This window comes from Arabidopsis lyrata, assembly GCF_000004255.2.
Source record: "Arabidopsis lyrata subsp. lyrata unplaced genomic scaffold ARALYscaffold_3, whole genome shotgun sequence".
NCBI classification, from domain to species: Eukaryota; Viridiplantae; Streptophyta; class Magnoliopsida; order Brassicales; family Brassicaceae; genus Arabidopsis; species Arabidopsis lyrata.
The window spans coordinates 3,256,625-3,273,087 of NW_003302553.1; the positions used below are offsets into that span (position 1 = coordinate 3,256,625).

At 38.0% G+C, this 16,463-nt stretch overlaps 4 protein-coding genes and 1 long non-coding RNA gene across 5 annotated transcripts; 4 read left to right on the forward strand and 1 right to left on the reverse strand.

The window, feature by feature from the left end:
- Positions 1–298: 298 nt before the first annotated feature.
- Positions 299–855, forward strand: LOC110230068. The gene is made up of 2 exons (XR_002333312.1): positions 299–477; positions 555–855. It is a non-coding gene; the product is annotated as an uncharacterized LOC110230068 (long non-coding RNA).
- A 2,822-nt stretch (positions 856–3,677) lies between these two features.
- On the forward strand, positions 3,678–8,382 carry LOC9320733 (heat shock protein 90-6, mitochondrial). Its single transcript, XM_002882503.2, has 20 exons — positions 3,678–3,863; positions 4,018–4,215; positions 4,299–4,372; positions 4,479–4,604; positions 4,694–4,787; positions 4,875–4,958; positions 5,057–5,200; positions 5,305–5,418; positions 5,536–5,595; positions 5,708–5,782; positions 5,865–5,969; positions 6,096–6,236; positions 6,333–6,425; positions 6,538–6,615; positions 6,744–6,998; positions 7,102–7,204; positions 7,296–7,470; positions 7,558–7,663; positions 7,761–7,850; positions 7,957–8,382. The coding sequence occupies exons 1-20, from the start codon at positions 3,756–3,758 to the stop codon at positions 8,131–8,133; spliced, it is 2,400 nt and encodes a 799-aa protein (XP_002882549.1). The 5' UTR covers positions 3,678–3,755; the 3' UTR covers positions 8,134–8,382.
- A 217-nt stretch (positions 8,383–8,599) lies between these two features.
- LOC9318617 (protein OBERON 1) lies at positions 8,600–11,220 on the forward strand. Its single transcript, XM_002882504.2, has 3 exons — positions 8,600–8,708; positions 9,307–10,406; positions 10,479–11,220. The coding sequence occupies exons 2-3, from the start codon at positions 9,317–9,319 to the stop codon at positions 11,090–11,092; spliced, it is 1,704 nt and encodes a 567-aa protein (XP_002882550.1). The 5' UTR covers positions 8,600–8,708; positions 9,307–9,316; the 3' UTR covers positions 11,093–11,220.
- A 276-nt stretch (positions 11,221–11,496) lies between these two features.
- Positions 11,497–13,468, forward strand: LOC9318618 (protein DGCR14). Its single transcript, XM_021032033.1, has one exon. The coding sequence runs from the start codon at positions 11,655–11,657 to the stop codon at positions 13,164–13,166; it is 1,512 nt and encodes a 503-aa protein (XP_020887692.1). The 5' UTR covers positions 11,497–11,654; the 3' UTR covers positions 13,167–13,468.
- A 625-nt stretch (positions 13,469–14,093) lies between these two features.
- LOC9318619 (thymidine kinase a) lies at positions 14,094–15,472 on the reverse strand. Its single transcript, XM_021032034.1, has 4 exons — positions 15,082–15,472; positions 14,830–14,974; positions 14,612–14,733; positions 14,094–14,515 (listed from the first exon to the last, which is right to left on the reverse strand). The coding sequence occupies exons 1-4, from the start codon at positions 15,258–15,260 to the stop codon at positions 14,251–14,253; spliced, it is 711 nt and encodes a 236-aa protein (XP_020887693.1). The 5' UTR covers positions 15,261–15,472; the 3' UTR covers positions 14,094–14,250.
- Positions 15,473–16,463: the final 991 nt, after the last annotated feature.

Below are 16,463 nucleotides of genomic sequence, written 5' to 3' on the forward strand. Positions count from 1 at the left end.
CTTACAAATATTTTTGCAATTGAATTTATCATTAATATGATAATTACATAAAAGTATTATCATAAGGATGATAGATACTTACCAAAAAAAAAAATCATATAATGATAGATTTATCATCAATATGTAGACTAAGTAAAATTATGGAATAAATAAAAGAAACATTAATGGAAAGTGATGTAAAGTTGTAAAAATCTTTAAAATTAACAATTATCTTTGAGATTTTTGCATCTTATATCTCTTTCCATTAATTGTTTATTTTATTATTGACAGTGCTTACAAGTTACAATCCATAATAATTTTAGTTGTCTCTTAATTATATATACAAACTACTGTAATACATATCATCTTTATCAAAAGTCTCGAGCTTAGCCACCAACATAAAGTTTTGACAAGAACTCTTCTACCGTATTTTTTCCTGTCTATCAATCTTATAGAAAGGGGGGACATGTTCAAACGAGGAATCAGATTTATCGTCATGTGAGTTTCTTTCATTCCACACAACAAAAATTTAGTTCATTATGAAGTTTGGTTATGATATTTTTGTCTTAATCTAGGCATGGCAGAATTATCTGGAAAGAAGTGTACACAAGAATCATAAATCGCATACTCATCACCGCATATGCAATGCTAATTTGTATGAGTTATTATAGATATGGTTTCTCTCTCGACATGTTAGATGGTACAATTAGCTTCATCATGCTTATCCTCACTACAACTTTAATCCAAACCTTGTTCATATTGTCTAATCAACCGTTGATACGTGTAACCGCAGCTGGACATATCACATTTTTGGTTGGATTTCTTATACTCACCCCTTTCGTGATCCGATCCAATAATAATAATGTGTTTTTGGTACATGTTTTTGTTGGGATAGCGTTTGGGTGTTGGTGTCTTTTCATATTGGTTATTTTGTACATTGCACACAATCTAAAGCAATACGATTTCTTATACAAGCCAATAAGGTTTTAATTAGGTTTATCCTTGATGGGTTCATTATATGTAGATAACCTTTTGTTTTACAATTCTTAGAAATTTTTGGGTATGACTTGGTTTAAAGACTGTGTTTGTCTTGTTTGCTTCTTCTTGAAACTAAAACTTCCCAAAAATAGTTTAAAACTCTTGGCTTAGTCTTCACTTGAGGAGATTTTCCAAGAGAACCACGAACCTCCTGTCTTCTTAATGATCTCTTCTTCATCTATCTGAGGGTTCTCTTCTTCCACTTTCTGAAAGATATCTGCTTGTTTCAATTGTGCAATCTGGATATCAAGTATGCAATCAACATCTATTATGTCATCTCACAACAAAGCTTGAAGATACATTAGGGTTTTCGAACACCCCACTTCCTTGCAGCATTGTCACTTAGATAGGACCAAATATTTTCCCCCCGAGAGCAAACACTTTTCCCTAGACCAGACCACATCTCATCCCTAAGATCGTGGATTTCCGTAGATTCCCCATAAATCTCCCTCAACTTCTGAAAGAAAGAGATAAAAAAACACTCAGGAGAATCAAGTAATAAGCAATGGACGACACAATGTGTCATTTCAAGTTCTTGTTTTACTTTTGTTGTTTTGTATCATAAAATACAAGAGGACCTTGATACAAAATAAATCATGAATCAACAAACAAGCTGATTATTAAAAAATAAAAAATAAAGTTTGAGTCTGTCGAGGAAATATTAAGGAAATAAGATCTCTCTCTCCATACCTGCAACGCTATATCCCAACTAGAGAGGTAAAAATCGAACAAATACCCAATCGAAAAGTCCCACCTTGACCTCTAGAATCACAGATGATGATGACCAAAGAAAAACGAAAGAAAAATCAAAATCCCACAATCAACTCGCGGATTTCATTAGAATTCATCAGAGAACAATTTACCTTTGTCACTAGTAGACGCTGAACAAAAATCATTGCGGCGAGATCCCATACATCTCCCAACCTGTGATACGACGGGTCTCAGATTCATCAGCGGACGCATCATTATCGGCGATTAGGGTTCGTTTCTCTCTCTCTCTCTCGGAAAGGGGGAAAAATAATGGGTCTTCTTAATTAAAATAATGGGTCTCCTGAGTTCTGTGGTCAAATGGGCCCTTTTCTTTTATCTCTCCTAATACTATTTTGGGCCTTGATCAATTTTGATTTTTTTTTTTCTCTTCTCTTTTCCGTCAACATAAAATTATATATTGAATTTATGGAATTGGTTTGAATTAGTAGGATTTGGTTTTGTTTCGTCAGCTATCCGAAACAAAAATGACTAATTACATCAAGTCAAAAACTCAATTTTCTTGTTTTTAAATAAAATTTGGTTTGATATATCCACCAGAAGAAGATAAGCGATGAAAATGAATCGTATTCAATAACATGATGTGATTTCATCAGAAGAAGAAGAAAACAACAAACTCATCCTGAACAACAACTTTAGAACACAAACCCAATTAATCTAAACACATAATCTCAGATGAATCCAAAATCTCTAATTTTCAAACTAAGAGGTCGGAATCAAGAACCCTCTAGCAATTGGCTATTCAATGTCAAATTTCTCAGAGATTCTCCCACGTTTTTCTCCATTGGAATCAAAAATAAACACCGATGAAGTATGCGAATGAATGCGATATCATATACAGTAATGGTAACACACGTATCAAGAAAAACATCCAAAAACGCAGAAATCAAGCGCTGAGACATAAACAACAACAAACTCATCCTGAATACATAACTATTTTCTGTTCAAACCACCGATAAACAAAAACTTAACACAGAGAAACATCACATCCATAGATTAATAATATAAGATATATGTTTTTGTTCACAGCAGGCACACCTTTCTTCGGATGAATTCATTCATTGACGAGTTTTGGAACTCTGCACCTTCGACCTCATCACCTGGTGGAAGCATGAAATCCACAATTGTTCTAGTTTAGTTATTGGTTTTTAAATGCCAACGAAAAAATAAAACCATTACATCTCGCAAATGCTAGAAACGATTAAGACATTTCATACCTCACGTGGTGACTCCATCACCCTTCGAGAAGGTGTTCCGTTTCTGTATCTCCACCCAACGTTCGAATGTATTCAGCTAACTGAATAGCAGCTGAGGTATGAAAAAAAAAACAAAAAAAAAAAAAAAGCATTCACGAATTTACTAATTTTATTTTTGTTTCCATTTCCCCCTCTTAAACTCACTTAAACAAAATAATCTCAACATTACCCAGACCACCGTAAGCGCAATATCCAAACAATATAGATATTTGAAAGCACGAATAGGACGCTTCGGCGTCCTTTCCAACGAATCGACAACTCTTCCTTGGACTTCCGTGGGAACTACAATTGAAAAAACAATCACGAATCCAATATTATAGAAATCAATCATGCGGTTGTTTGAGTTTTGTGGTCAAATGGGCCTCCTTTTCTTTTATCCCTCATGTACTGTTGGGCCCTCTAGCCCGAAACAAAAGGACCAAAATTGGGGAATGAAAATTGAGAAATGAATTTCAATTTAACAGTAATGAATATACAGATTTTCTAATGGGCCAATTTAATAAAATTGTTGAAAAGATGAAAAAATTGAAAAACCAAACAGTAATTTTTTACCCTTACCTACTAAATACCGAAATTGCCCTTCAATCCAGAAGCTTCGCCTTCGGCTAAAAAACCCTACTAAAACCCATTCGTCTCTCTTCTTTAGCTCAGTGCTACCGAAATCAAAATCCACCATCGTTTCGTTTCTCTCCGAGTTTTTAGAAGTTTGCGACTATGATCAGGCTCTCTAAGCGCTCCGTCTCTACCTTCCTACGCTCCGGTAACCGAAGCTTCCGTGTCGCCGCCGCAGCTTCCACCTCCCGCTCTTCCCCATCTGCCACGGTATTCATTTCAATTTCCTTCACGAATTCCTCGCTTTGGATTTTGTTTTCTCTGAACATCGATACTCTTTAAATTTGGGTCTCGATTTAGTCGCCAATTGGCTTTCTTATGATCGGATATTTTACAGTGTCACTGTTTATTTTTCTCGTCTTAGGATGTGAAGAGAAGTAACACTGAATCGAGATGGTACTCATCTTTAATCAATGGAAAATCTACGAAAAGTGGGTCATTGGCTCAATTGAACATGAAAACCAATTGGTTTATGGGATACCGGAACGAATCCAGTGCAGCAGCATCAGACTCTTCCTCGCAAGCTCCTCCACCGGCTGAGAAATTCGAGTATCAAGCTGAAGTAAGTACAATTTGTGTGTTTAGTTGATTTCTTGTTTTGTGACCAAGTTTGTGTGTATCACTAATGTTTGAAACGGATGGCAGGTTAGTCGCCTCATGGACCTTATTGTTAACAGCTTATACAGCAATAAGGAGGTGTTTCTTCGGGAGCTTATTAGGTATCTGTTTATTCTCTATCCTTTTGGTTTCGTAATGTCATTGTGTATCGACCACATTACTTACTTTGTTGGCAATCTATGTTTTACTTGATTTGTTGTTCAACAGTAATGCAAGTGATGCATTGGATAAGCTTCGTTATTTGAGCGTTACCAACCCTGAGCTTTCAAAAGATGCTCCTAATCTTGATATACGTATCTATGCAGACAAGGAGAATGGAATCATAACTCTCACGTATGCCTTATTATTTTCTGATTTGAATGTTTTGATTTCGTGTGAGCAATGGTAAGTAGATAATTAATATGCTTTTTTCACTTTGTTAGTGATTCTGGTATTGGTATGACACGGCAAGAATTAGTTGACTGTCTTGGGACTATTGCTCAAAGTGGAACTGCCAAGTTCATGAAAGCTCTAAAGGTCTTACTGGTTTCTCTGATACTTTTATTTCCCATTTAAATTTCGTGGAATCACTGGATCAGCTAAGCATAGTTGTAACAATTTCAGGATAGCAAGGATGCAGGTGGTGACAACAATTTAATTGGTCAATTTGGTGTGGGATTCTATTCAGCATTTTTGGTTGCAGATCGGGTAAGTTCTTACGTTGTGATGTCTGTTGATTCCTTTATTGATATACTCACCTCTCCACCAACTCAATACGGTAATCCACATCTATCTATCTTTTGAAGGTAATTGTGTCAACCAAGAGCCCTAAGTCTGAAAAGCAGTATGTATGGGAAGGAGAAGCAAATTCAAGCAGTTTTACCATTCAGGAAGATACTGATCCACAGTCTCTCATTCCTAGAGGAACTCGTATTACTTTGCATCTGAAGGTTCGTTATGCTTTGATATTTAATTTGTAGATCAACCCTGAGTATTTGTTCCTTCAGAAGACCTGACATCCTAAATTTTCTCTATTATTTCTTCCCCAATACAGCAAGAAGCCAAAAACTTTGCAGATCCTGAGCGGATTCAGAAGCTCGTGAAAAACTATTCCCAATTTGTTTCTTTCCCTATTTACACGTGGCAGGAAAAAGGATACACAAAAGAGGTATGATCACCAGAGTTGGCAGATATCTGAGCTTAAACATATGTACTTTTGTGTCAGATGCAACTAATATTCTTATCTTATTACCTGGCTTTGTATATTTGGCTCTCTCTTTTGCAGGTTGAGGTTGAAGATGATCCAACTGAAACAAAAAAAGATGACCAAGATGACCAAACTGAGGTACACCTGCTTCTCTTTGTCTGTTCTGAGAAATACCTTGATCAGCATCAGAAGATAGCTAGATGTGTAAGAAAAGTTGGCTTAGAGTTGGGGACTATTTTTCTTGTAACAGAAAAAGAAGAAGACCAAGAAGGTTGTTGAGAGATATTGGGATTGGGAGCTTACAAATGAGACACAACCGATTTGGGTAAGGACTGGTCGATGTATTTTGAGTGCACTCTGAATCAGCAAGATAGAATCAATTCAACAGTGTATTTTATTTGTTGCAGTTGCGTAACCCTAAGGAGGTGGCAACAGAAGAATACAATGAGTTTTACCGAAAAGCTTTCAATGAGTATTTGGACCCATTGGCATCATCCCATTTCACGACAGAGGTATTTTCGAGGGAACACATTTATTGAATTGGATATATCCATTAAACAACCGAATTAGATTATGCTTTGTAAGATGATCCACAGAAATATATAATGCTCTGTGATTCTCCTGTTGGCAATGCTTAGGGCGAAGTCGAGTTTAGATCTATCCTATATGTGCCACCTGTTTCACCAACGGGGAAGGATGACATAGTCAATCAAAAGACAAAGAACATAAGGCTCTATGTTAAACGAGTTTTCATTTCAGATGATTTCGATGGGGAGCTGGTGAGAAAAGTTTTGTTTGTTGTGGTTCAAATTTCTCTCAAGAAACCTGTGTCTTACTAATTATATTGAATCTTTTTTTGTGGTGTTTGTTGACAGTTTCCTCGGTACTTGAGCTTTGTTAAAGGTGTTGTGGACTCGCATGATCTCCCACTTAATGTATCCCGTGAGATTCTTCAAGAAAGTCGCATTGTAAGTGCTAATATCCAATTCTTATGCAATGCCTTTATGGTATATGTTCTGTTTTGTTTTCGTAAAAGTGCTATGCGATGTTAAGCTTTCGATTTTGTATTGTGTCTCCAAGGTGCGGATCATGAAGAAACGTCTAGTGAGGAAGGCTTTTGATATGATTTTGGGTATATCCTTAAGTGAAAACAGAGAAGTATGCTTCAGAATTCTTGTTCCCCTTCGCTTACAGTTTATCTTTTTTCAGTTCCCTTTAAAAAATAACTGCTATGTTCTGGTGATGATTTTTCTGACGAATGAAAATGACATTGTTTACTTATACAGGACTATGAGACGTTTTGGGAGAATTTTGGCAAACATTTGAAACTGGGATGCATCGAGGACCGTGAAAACCACAAGCGTATAGCGCCACTGCTTCGATTTTTCTCCTCCCAGAGTGAGAATGACATGATCAGCTTGGATGAGTATGTTGAGAACATGAAACCTGAACAGAAAGCCATATATTTCATTGCTTCCGACAGCATTACAAGTGCTAAGAATGCACCTTTCCTCGAAAAGATGCTGGAGAAGGGACTTGAAGTATGTGTCGTTCTTTGAATGGGGCCACGTTTTGTTCTTCCTTGCTTATATTCCTATTAGCTCAGAGGTGATTGACTTGTATTTCTTTGTCTTGTGAACGTAGGTATTATATTTGGTAGAGCCTATTGATGAAGTTGCGGTACAGAGTTTAAAAGCTTATAAGGAGAAGGATTTTGTAGATATCAGCAAGGAAGACTTGGATCTAGGCAAGTGCCTGATGTAATTCCTTGATTTAGCATGTCAGGTAATCTCACTTACGTATAATAACAAATTCTGGCTATGATCTTGTATTGACAGGAGACAAGAACGAGGAGAAAGAGGCAGCAGTGAAAAAAGAGTTTGGGCAGACTTGTGATTGGATAAAGAAACGATTGGGTGATAAGGTTGCCAGTGTTCAAATTTCCAACCGTCTTAGTTCTTCCCCCTGTGTTCTTGTATCTGGTAAATTTGGTTGGTCAGCCAATATGGAGAGGTAAGATCTGACGTTTTTCTTAAGCAAGGATTTCCTTTCTCCCTTTTTCCTTCTGGTGAACTAACACAGAATATGTTATGTCGACAGGCTAATGAAGGCACAATCAGCTGGTGACACAACAAGCCTTGAGTTCATGAAAGGGAGAAGAGTGTTTGAGATCAATCCCGACCACTCGATTATCAAGAACATAAATGTGAAGTCACCATTTATCATAACTTGTGCCTGGCTATTATAATACATTTAAGAGCCGCTTCTTGAGTCTTGACTTGGTTTTTTCTTTCACCCTGCAGGCTGCTTACAATAGTAACCCAAATGACGAAGATGCAATGAGAGCCATAGATCTTATGTATGACGCAGCACTAGTTTCTAGTGGGTTCACGGTGAGTCCTACTCTACATTAAGAGTCTTTTTATCTTTTGTTGTCTCTAGAAATGAAATAAGTAAAGATTGGTAAAACTTAATTGTTGTGTTTCACAATACGTACAGCCTGAGAATCCAGCAGAGCTGGGTGGGAAGATATATGAAATGATGGGTATAGCTCTTTCCGCGAAATGGTCAAGCCCTGAGGTACAGCCGCAGCAACAGCAGATGGCACATTCTCACGATGCAGAGACGTTTGAAGCTGAAGTGGTTGAACCAGTTGAAGTGGATGGGAAGAAATGAAGAGAAGCTTAATGTTTATGTCACGCTACGATTCTCATCATATTCTTCTTCTTTTATTAGTAGTAGCAGTAAAAGTAGAACCCCAAAACTCTGAGTTTAGCAACAATAGGCGATGAGCCAATGATCATCTATCTCTATGGAGAGATTAATAATTGATTTTGAGCTTGTTTTTGTTCCAGTTTACGTTGATCCTCGTCGGTATAATTTAATAACCATTAAAAAATCCTCAGTTGGGGTTGTTTTTAGAAAGATGTTCCGAGTTAAAACTAGAGATTAAAATATTGGGACATATGGTAATTGTAAATTAAATACAGGATGTTGTTAGCGTTCAAATTGGGTTGGTTTTAAAACTTTGTTTGGACAGATTCGACTCAAACGTTGAACGCGTTTAAAAAGTCAACACAAGTCGAAGGTTACCGGCTGGTCAAGTTAACCGTTAGAGATTAAGAACTGGCAGCTGTATGTTTTTTTTATATTTCTGTCTCGATAGAAAGAAAAAAAATCTAATTTATCTTTCCCTTTGTCTTTGGGTTTCTCACGGTTCCTCGTTCGTCCTCTCCCAGGCGTCCTCTCCGGTGAGTCTTTATGTTTCCGATGCTCCTTCCGGCAGTCATTTTTTCCCTTTTCTTCTGTTTGGTGCTTTCTTTTATGTCTGAGGCGAATACAGCAAACGTATTTGGATGTTTTGGTTGTTGAGTTCGAGGCTGGTTGGTCTTGAAAATTCGGTGATAAATAGAGTCGATAACTCTCGAGATCGAGTTGGATGCGTTGTTTTGAGGGTTGATTCAGTTTATGACTATGTATTTTGGTACTTGAAAGATTTTCTGATTTTTTGAAGATTCGTGTTTGACTTTTATAGCGTATAATCTACGAGGCATACAGATTCGAGCAACTTGTTTTTTTTCTAGCGCTTGTTTTGTGTTTACTCTGTTCTGTGTTTGTGTTTTTTGAGCTTCCACTAGTGATTGATCATCATCTCAGCTCAATTTGAACCTAGGAGATGTAGTTTTATCTGTCGGTGGATTTCTAGGGATTTTGCAAAATGATTTGGGCTTTCCTTAATTAGTATGTGATTTGTTGGTCAAATATTCATGGGATTTATGTGTTTCTCAGTAGTAGACTAGTAGTAATCTTGGGATGAATCTGACATTTACATTATCTTGGTGTCTGCAGCACTAGATTGATGGGAACATCATCTGGGTCCAATCTTCCTCACCAGATGCTACCTCCACGTCAGCAATTGCAAACATCTCTTTCACTTGTATCTTCGGATCCCCACTTGTCACGATCTAATTCTGGCATTGTTCGTGAATCACCAGCTGAAAGTGCTAGCTCTCAAGAAACTTGGCCAACCTCAAAATCTATTATGGGAAATAAGACAGAGAGCGGAAAGAGAGGGCCTGACTCTCATGATCAACTTGTCATCCGCCATGTTTCCATTGCTGATAAGGTATCGCTACGGGACATAGCTAGGGAAAGAGTTGACATAGTCGCTGAGAGAATGCACCGATTACCAGAAGAAAATCTCGACGAGTTAAAGAACGGCCTTAAGGCTATCCTTGAGGGAAATGGTGCCCAGCCTATAGATGAGTTTATGTTTCTGCAGAAGTTTGTCCAGACGAGATCTGATTTAACTTCAAAGACACTTGTCAGGGCTCACCGAGTGCAGCTTGAAATCCTTGTGGTTATAAACACTGGAATCCAAGCATTCTTGCACCCAAACATCAATCTCTCTCAGTCATCGCTCATCGAGATCTTTGTGTACAAGAGATGCAGAAACATAGCGTGCCAAAACGAACTACCGGCTGATGGTTGTCCCTGTGATATATGCGCTAATAGGAAAGGCTTCTGCAACCTGTGCATGTGTGTGATCTGTAACAAGTTTGACTTTGCGGTCAACACATGCCGCTGGATTGGCTGCGACGTGTGTTCTCATTGGACTCATACGGATTGTGCTATTAGGGATGGAGAGATTTCGATGGGAGTTTCTCCCAAGAGCGTATCTGGGATGGGAGAAATGTTGTTCAAGTGTCGAGCCTGCAACCATACTTCTGAATTGCTGGGGTGGGTTAAAGATGTGTTTCAGCACTGTGCACCAAACTGGGATAGGGAATCTTTGATGAAGGAACTAGACTTCGTGAGTAGGATTTTCCGTGGAAGCGAAGATACAAAAGGCCGGAAACTATTCTGGAAGTGTGAGGAACTTATTGACAAGATTAAAGGTGGACTGGCGGAAGCAACAGCTGCCAAGTTGATACTGATGTTTTTCCAAGGTAAGCCCACTCGCTACTGTTATATGATAAGGGTTTACTCTTTTTAGACCTAACCATGTTTTGTGTGTGAAGAAATTGAATTGGACTCTCCAAAGAGCCTTGAAAACGGAGAAGGTGGGGGAACAATAGCACCTCAAGATGCATGCAACCGAATTGCTGAAGTTGTAAAGGAAACACTGAGGAAAATGGAGATAGTGGGTGAGGAAAAGACGAGGATGTACAAGAAAGCACGAATGGGGCTTGAGGAATGCGAGAGAGAGGTGGAAGAGAAAGCAAAGCAAGTGGCGGAACTGCAGATGGAGAGGCAGAAGAAGAAACAACAGATAGAAGAGGTGGAGAGGATAGTGAGGCTGAAGCAAGCAGAGGCAGAGATGTTTCAGTTAAAAGCAAACGAAGCAAAAGTGGAAGCAGAGAGATTGGAGAGGATTGTGAAAGCGAAGAAGGAAAAAACAGAAGAGGAATACGCGAGTAACTACTTGAAACTGAGGCTGAGTGAGGCAGAGGCAGAGAAAGAGTATCTGTTTGAAAAGATAAAAGAGCAAGAAAGTGGTGGAAATGGTGGTGAGGCGTCACAAGCAGTGATGTACTCAAAGATCAGAGAAATGCTTCATGGATACAATGCCTCTTCTTCGCCAAGAGTAGATCCAAGATCTAACCAGCGAAATCCTTTCAGATCCAATCCTTAGATGTTTGTATTGTCTCCCTTTGTTTGTATTAAAAAAAATCTTGGAATCAATTAAGGTTGGATTTGTGTGTGAAGTATTGTGGCCGTTGTATTCAAATTTTGCACAGGATTGTTTCTGTGTTGGGGCCATAATTTGATGGAAGCAAGCTTTCACACTAAGTGTTGCCAAAAACTCATACATTTGAGCCAAACATGAGAGTGATCATGTAGATGTCAGCAAAAAAAATAGCGTCACCGACTTTGAAAAGATAACGTTTTGGCCAAATACAGTCTATATTACGTAGTAGCTATTTGTAATATAGTCCTCATATTTTGGTTATAACAACGATTTTATTTCTTACGGGGTAAAAAATAAAAGGAATCGAAACCTATGGGGAAATAGTGTAATAATCTGGAAATTAAACGCGTATAATCGGATTGGTAAGGAATATCCTCGCCGAAACAAACAATCATCGACCATCGTTTTGTTTTTCCTGTCTACCCAAAAACAAACCCTAGTGTCCGAATTCTCGACAAAGTTCGTCCGATCCACGATTTTTGAATTCGCGTGCTTCTGATTCAAGATGTTTCTATCGCCTGGTCATTCTCCGCGGCAGATTTCTTCTCCATCGCCGTCGTCTTATTCCGATGATACCATCCGATCGACGCCTCGCAGTTCTTTCTCGGAGATCATTCCTCGGAACCCTAGAAAACGGATGAGAGTTCTTGATGAAGATGCGTATGTTGAAGCAATCGAGAAGATCATCGAGCGTGATTACTTTCCGGATATAACTAAGCTTAGGGATCGGCTCGATTGGATCCAAGCGGTTAAAACCCGTGACCCGATTCAAATCCGAGATGCCCAGTTGAAGATTATCGAGAGGCGTGGAAAGAAGGCGAATCATCATGTTGGGGACACCGAGGGTAAAACTCAAACTCCTGGATCTACTTTTCTCAGAAATTTTACTCCTTTAGATGAATTCGATGGTAAAACCCCTAGAACTCCTGGAGTATCTGGTAGAGAATTTCATGGTGGTGAAGTAGATGCTGATGCTGGAGATGGAGATATAGATCTAAATTTGTCCTTAGATGAGTTCTTTAGGAGATATACAAGTGAGGATAATGATAGCTTTTCGAAGATTCTTGAGAAGGTAAATAGGAAGAAGAAGGAGAAGTATGGCTTTCTCCTTGAAGGTGAAAAGGAGGATGGGAAATCGATTGAGGATTTAAAGAGAGATAGGATTACAGATGGGTATGGTACATCTGATCAGCCACCAAGCACTTTAGAAGGATGGAAATATACTGCGAAGAATCTTCTGATGTACCATCCAGCTGATCGGGGTGAGGCGCCTTTAACTGAGGCTGAAAGGGCAGTGAGATTACTTGGATTGACAAAGGAGATTGTTAAAGGGAACACTCGTTTTCATGGGAAGACTATGGATTCTAGGCCAAGAGAAGATGGCTCAGTTGAGATTCTCTACACTCCAATCGCAGGTTCTTCCCCGATGCATATCTCAGGTAGGGACAGAGACAAATCTAAGAGATATGATCTTGATGATTTAAGGAAAACCCCAAATCCTTTCTATGTGGAATCAGATAAGAGGGCAGATAATGGGTATAGTTTTGTTAGAACGCCTTCTCCTGCTCCAGGTCTTGATGAATCACCATTTATAACATGGGGTGAAATTGATGGGACACCAATGCGATTAGATCCCGAGGATACACCTATTGATATTGGTGGTAGTGCTGATGGACCGCACTACAACATTCCATCTGCACCTCCTAGAGATGTAAGGGCACATTCATTATCAAGGGATGCATCGCGAAAAATTAGAGAGAGATCAAATAGTATGTTTAAGAAACCTCCGTTGCCATCTCCTCATCGAAGTGGAAGTGCAAGTCCAAATGTTAGGACACTTTCACCTGCTGCTCAGAAGTTTTTCAGACGGGCAATAGCTAAATCATCTTCTACTGTTGATGAGAGCCTTCGTGCAAGTTATCGTGGAGCAAGCCCTGGTGCTGTGACTCCTAAGAGTGTGAGAAGTGTTTCAAGATTCGGCAAAGATGGGACCAGCTCAGAGACAAGGTCGCCTTGATGGTGTGAATGTTATGATTATCTGTTGTTGAATGCTTTGGTGCTCACAGAGGCAACAAAGAGGCTTCTTCTTGTACTACATTAACTTGTACTAAGTGCTTTTGACTTTCTTTAAATGGAATGCTATCTATCTTCCAATTTGTAATTTTGACTTCCACCTCTTCTCTTTTCTCCTAGGAGCTCCTTTATGCTCCCAGGCTACGCACTTCAATATTACAACATCATCTCAATATCCTTGAGTGAAAAATTTGGGGCTTATGCTTCATTTGTAGCTTCTCTGAATTTTAGTACCCTTTTGTGTGATTCAAGCTAGTTAATACCCAAGATTGTTCTCTCTTCATTTTCAGGTTCCCCTCAAGAGTTTGGAATTGCTTGATGTCAATTATTCATTAATGTTTGTGTATCTTTACAATAAAATCAGGAGACAGAACCGACTGCAACAAGAGTTTCAATCTTCACTGCAGCATGAAGTAGACATAAATGTCAAGACCTATGGTCCTGGTCCAAAGGGTGATTCAAGATTCACAACAGTGGAGACTTGTCTGGCATTAATAATTGCTCCCTAGAGATCCCTTTCAGTGATGAAGGTGGATCAAAAAAACAGTGTTTCTTAAAGCAGATAGAGCCATGCAACAATGGAGGAATTCGAATCCACAAGTATCAGATCAGGATCTGATGAAAGAAATGCTTCTGTCACACAACAACCTCTCATAAGTAAAATTGTAAGTCCAACTCGAGAAACCAAAGTCATGGAAAATGGAGAGAGATCAGGTACCCTTTAGACCAACTAAGTACTAACAGGCTGTGTAACAGATTATGCCAATAGGTTTTGCTTCAGGAACCCAGTAGAATCATGAAAGTATAAAAATCGATTAGAAAATTTGGTGGATATCGCCAGTAGAAAGCATAAAACATGGACCAGATGATATAGAGAAAGCATCAAACTTATATTTATATACAAGGAACATCACAAGTGTATTTCAAAGACAACATTGAGGATAAACCAGACCAGTAAAAAAACCAAACAAGCAAAAAAGAAGAAAATTTCACTATAACAGATGTTACTTGTTCCATATCATTTATAGTTAGATGGTAGCAGCAACACAGGATTCAGGTCTTGCCTTGTCAGAATCTTCAAACACTTTCTTAGAAGCTTTAATGTGATTAGTGATGTAATGCTTGCGACAAACAGGCATGTAGACATCAGCTCCACCAATAAGCTCAGTTCTGGTGTCACAATTCTTTCTTAGAGTGAAGAAAGCTTTATGTCCACAAACCTCACACCTTGCAGTTAGCTTAGTCACAGAATCAGCTATTGGTATAATGTCAAGTACAGCGCCAAAGCTCCTCCTGCATACAGAAAAATCAAATCCACATTTTACAGTCAACAAAATTGTTTTAAAGAAAAAGAATTTAAATATCCAATCACATAGGAGGACTAAGCACCTTAGATAGTCACCATCTAGGCCAGCAACGATCACAGTTTTGCCATCATCATCAGCGACTTTGCAGCAAAACTCATAAAGATCTCCGAAGAACTGAGCCTCATCAATACCAATCACATCAAGCTGCCAATGATTTTAAGAGAAACACACAATTTCAATATGCAGATCCTTGACAATTAAGACCCATTATTATACCAATAAACCATCGAATTTTATTACCTTGTTATAAGCATCTTGTCCGAATTTCTCAGGAAATGACATGAGATCTGGAAGAGCCCAGCAAGGGAATCCAATTCCGTCATGTGTCACCACCGAATCTTTGGCGTATCTCGTATCCTTGCTCGATTTCAGCATCGCAACACTTCTGCTTAACCAAAAGACCAAATTAAGAAAATTGGATCTCTGAATTGTAAGAAAGTGAAGATAGATCTAACAATTAGAGAATCTTTGGAGATGGGAAATAAACTTTACCTTCCGTCACTAATCTCTGACTTGATTCGGCGAAGGAGAGAGGTCGATTTCCCAGAAAACATAGGACCCATGATAACATGAATAGCACCTGACCCACGACGTTCCAGATCCGAGAGAACATCCCCGGCGACGTCACTGTCGAGGGTTTTGAGCAAAAACGAAGCTTTGAGAGTCGCCATGGCAGATTGTGGGTGTGGGGATGTGAACAAGATAAAAAAGAGGAGAAAGGTTTCAGATTGCTTGTGGTTTTTAGGTAGCGATGGTGAATAACTTGTGGAAGATATATATACACGGAGATCCAGAGGTTGAACAAGGAAGAAAATTGTTGGAGAAGATTTGTCAAAGATAAGGGTTTGAAATTTTGAGTGGGAGCTTTTTTTTAAAAAATTTACATCTTGGAGGGAAACAGTTTTTTTAGAGCGAATTGTTTTTTTATATTTAATTCTCTCTTTTCACAATGCGGAACACAATAACGGATATTTTTATTTATATCTGATCATTTATATTATTCAATTTTTCTATTCGCTTAAATAATATTGAGTTTTTAAAACTTAGTTCATTCATGTGTTTTAGGCTTACTACATAAAACATTTCTTTTATATGTTTGTTAATTAAAATATGTTTTTATTTTATTTTTACAGCAATAACATTAAAATGAAAAATATTCTTAAATAATATCGACATAAGTGATACTGTTTTAAAAAACTAATCATATATTTCACTAATGTTTTTTAGAATATTGTTTAGAAAGCCGTAATATTATTAGAGAAACAACTTTCTTCTACAAACCCATCATTTTTGTGTGTTTTTGAATATGGGCTTAAGCCCAAATATCTGCCCAATGATGAACATGTTCACAACCTTCTCCAAGTGTTCCAATACATGAACAACGTTCATTGCTTCTTAGCAATTTGAAGCTAAATTAATGTCCAATCGTTGCTCGTGAAAGTAGTGTTGTGTTCCTAAAACCGAAGATGAGCTAGAAGATATTTTCATCGTCAGTCAGGAAGTTACTAGGTTAACTCAATGTGATCACAGTAATTAAAAATAAAAACATAGTCAAAATGTACACGACTAGGTTAAAAAGGACAAAACCAAACGTATACAACAAGCCTAAATTATCCAAACCAACAACAACTCTCAGTTCTACTTTAAAAACTATATGAATAAAAACATCCTTAATTGCAAACTTTTAATACCTTTTTTAGTTTAGACAGTTTAGTTTAGTGGCATCATCTATAATTTCTTTTTAAGATATAAACTAAAAATTCCACACAAAAAAATATTCCAAAATATGAATATTCTTATGTAATAACAAAAGTAAAATTTCCGTGTAATAAATGGAAGGGAAAACCAAATTATGTATTGAAAAAGAAAAAAAA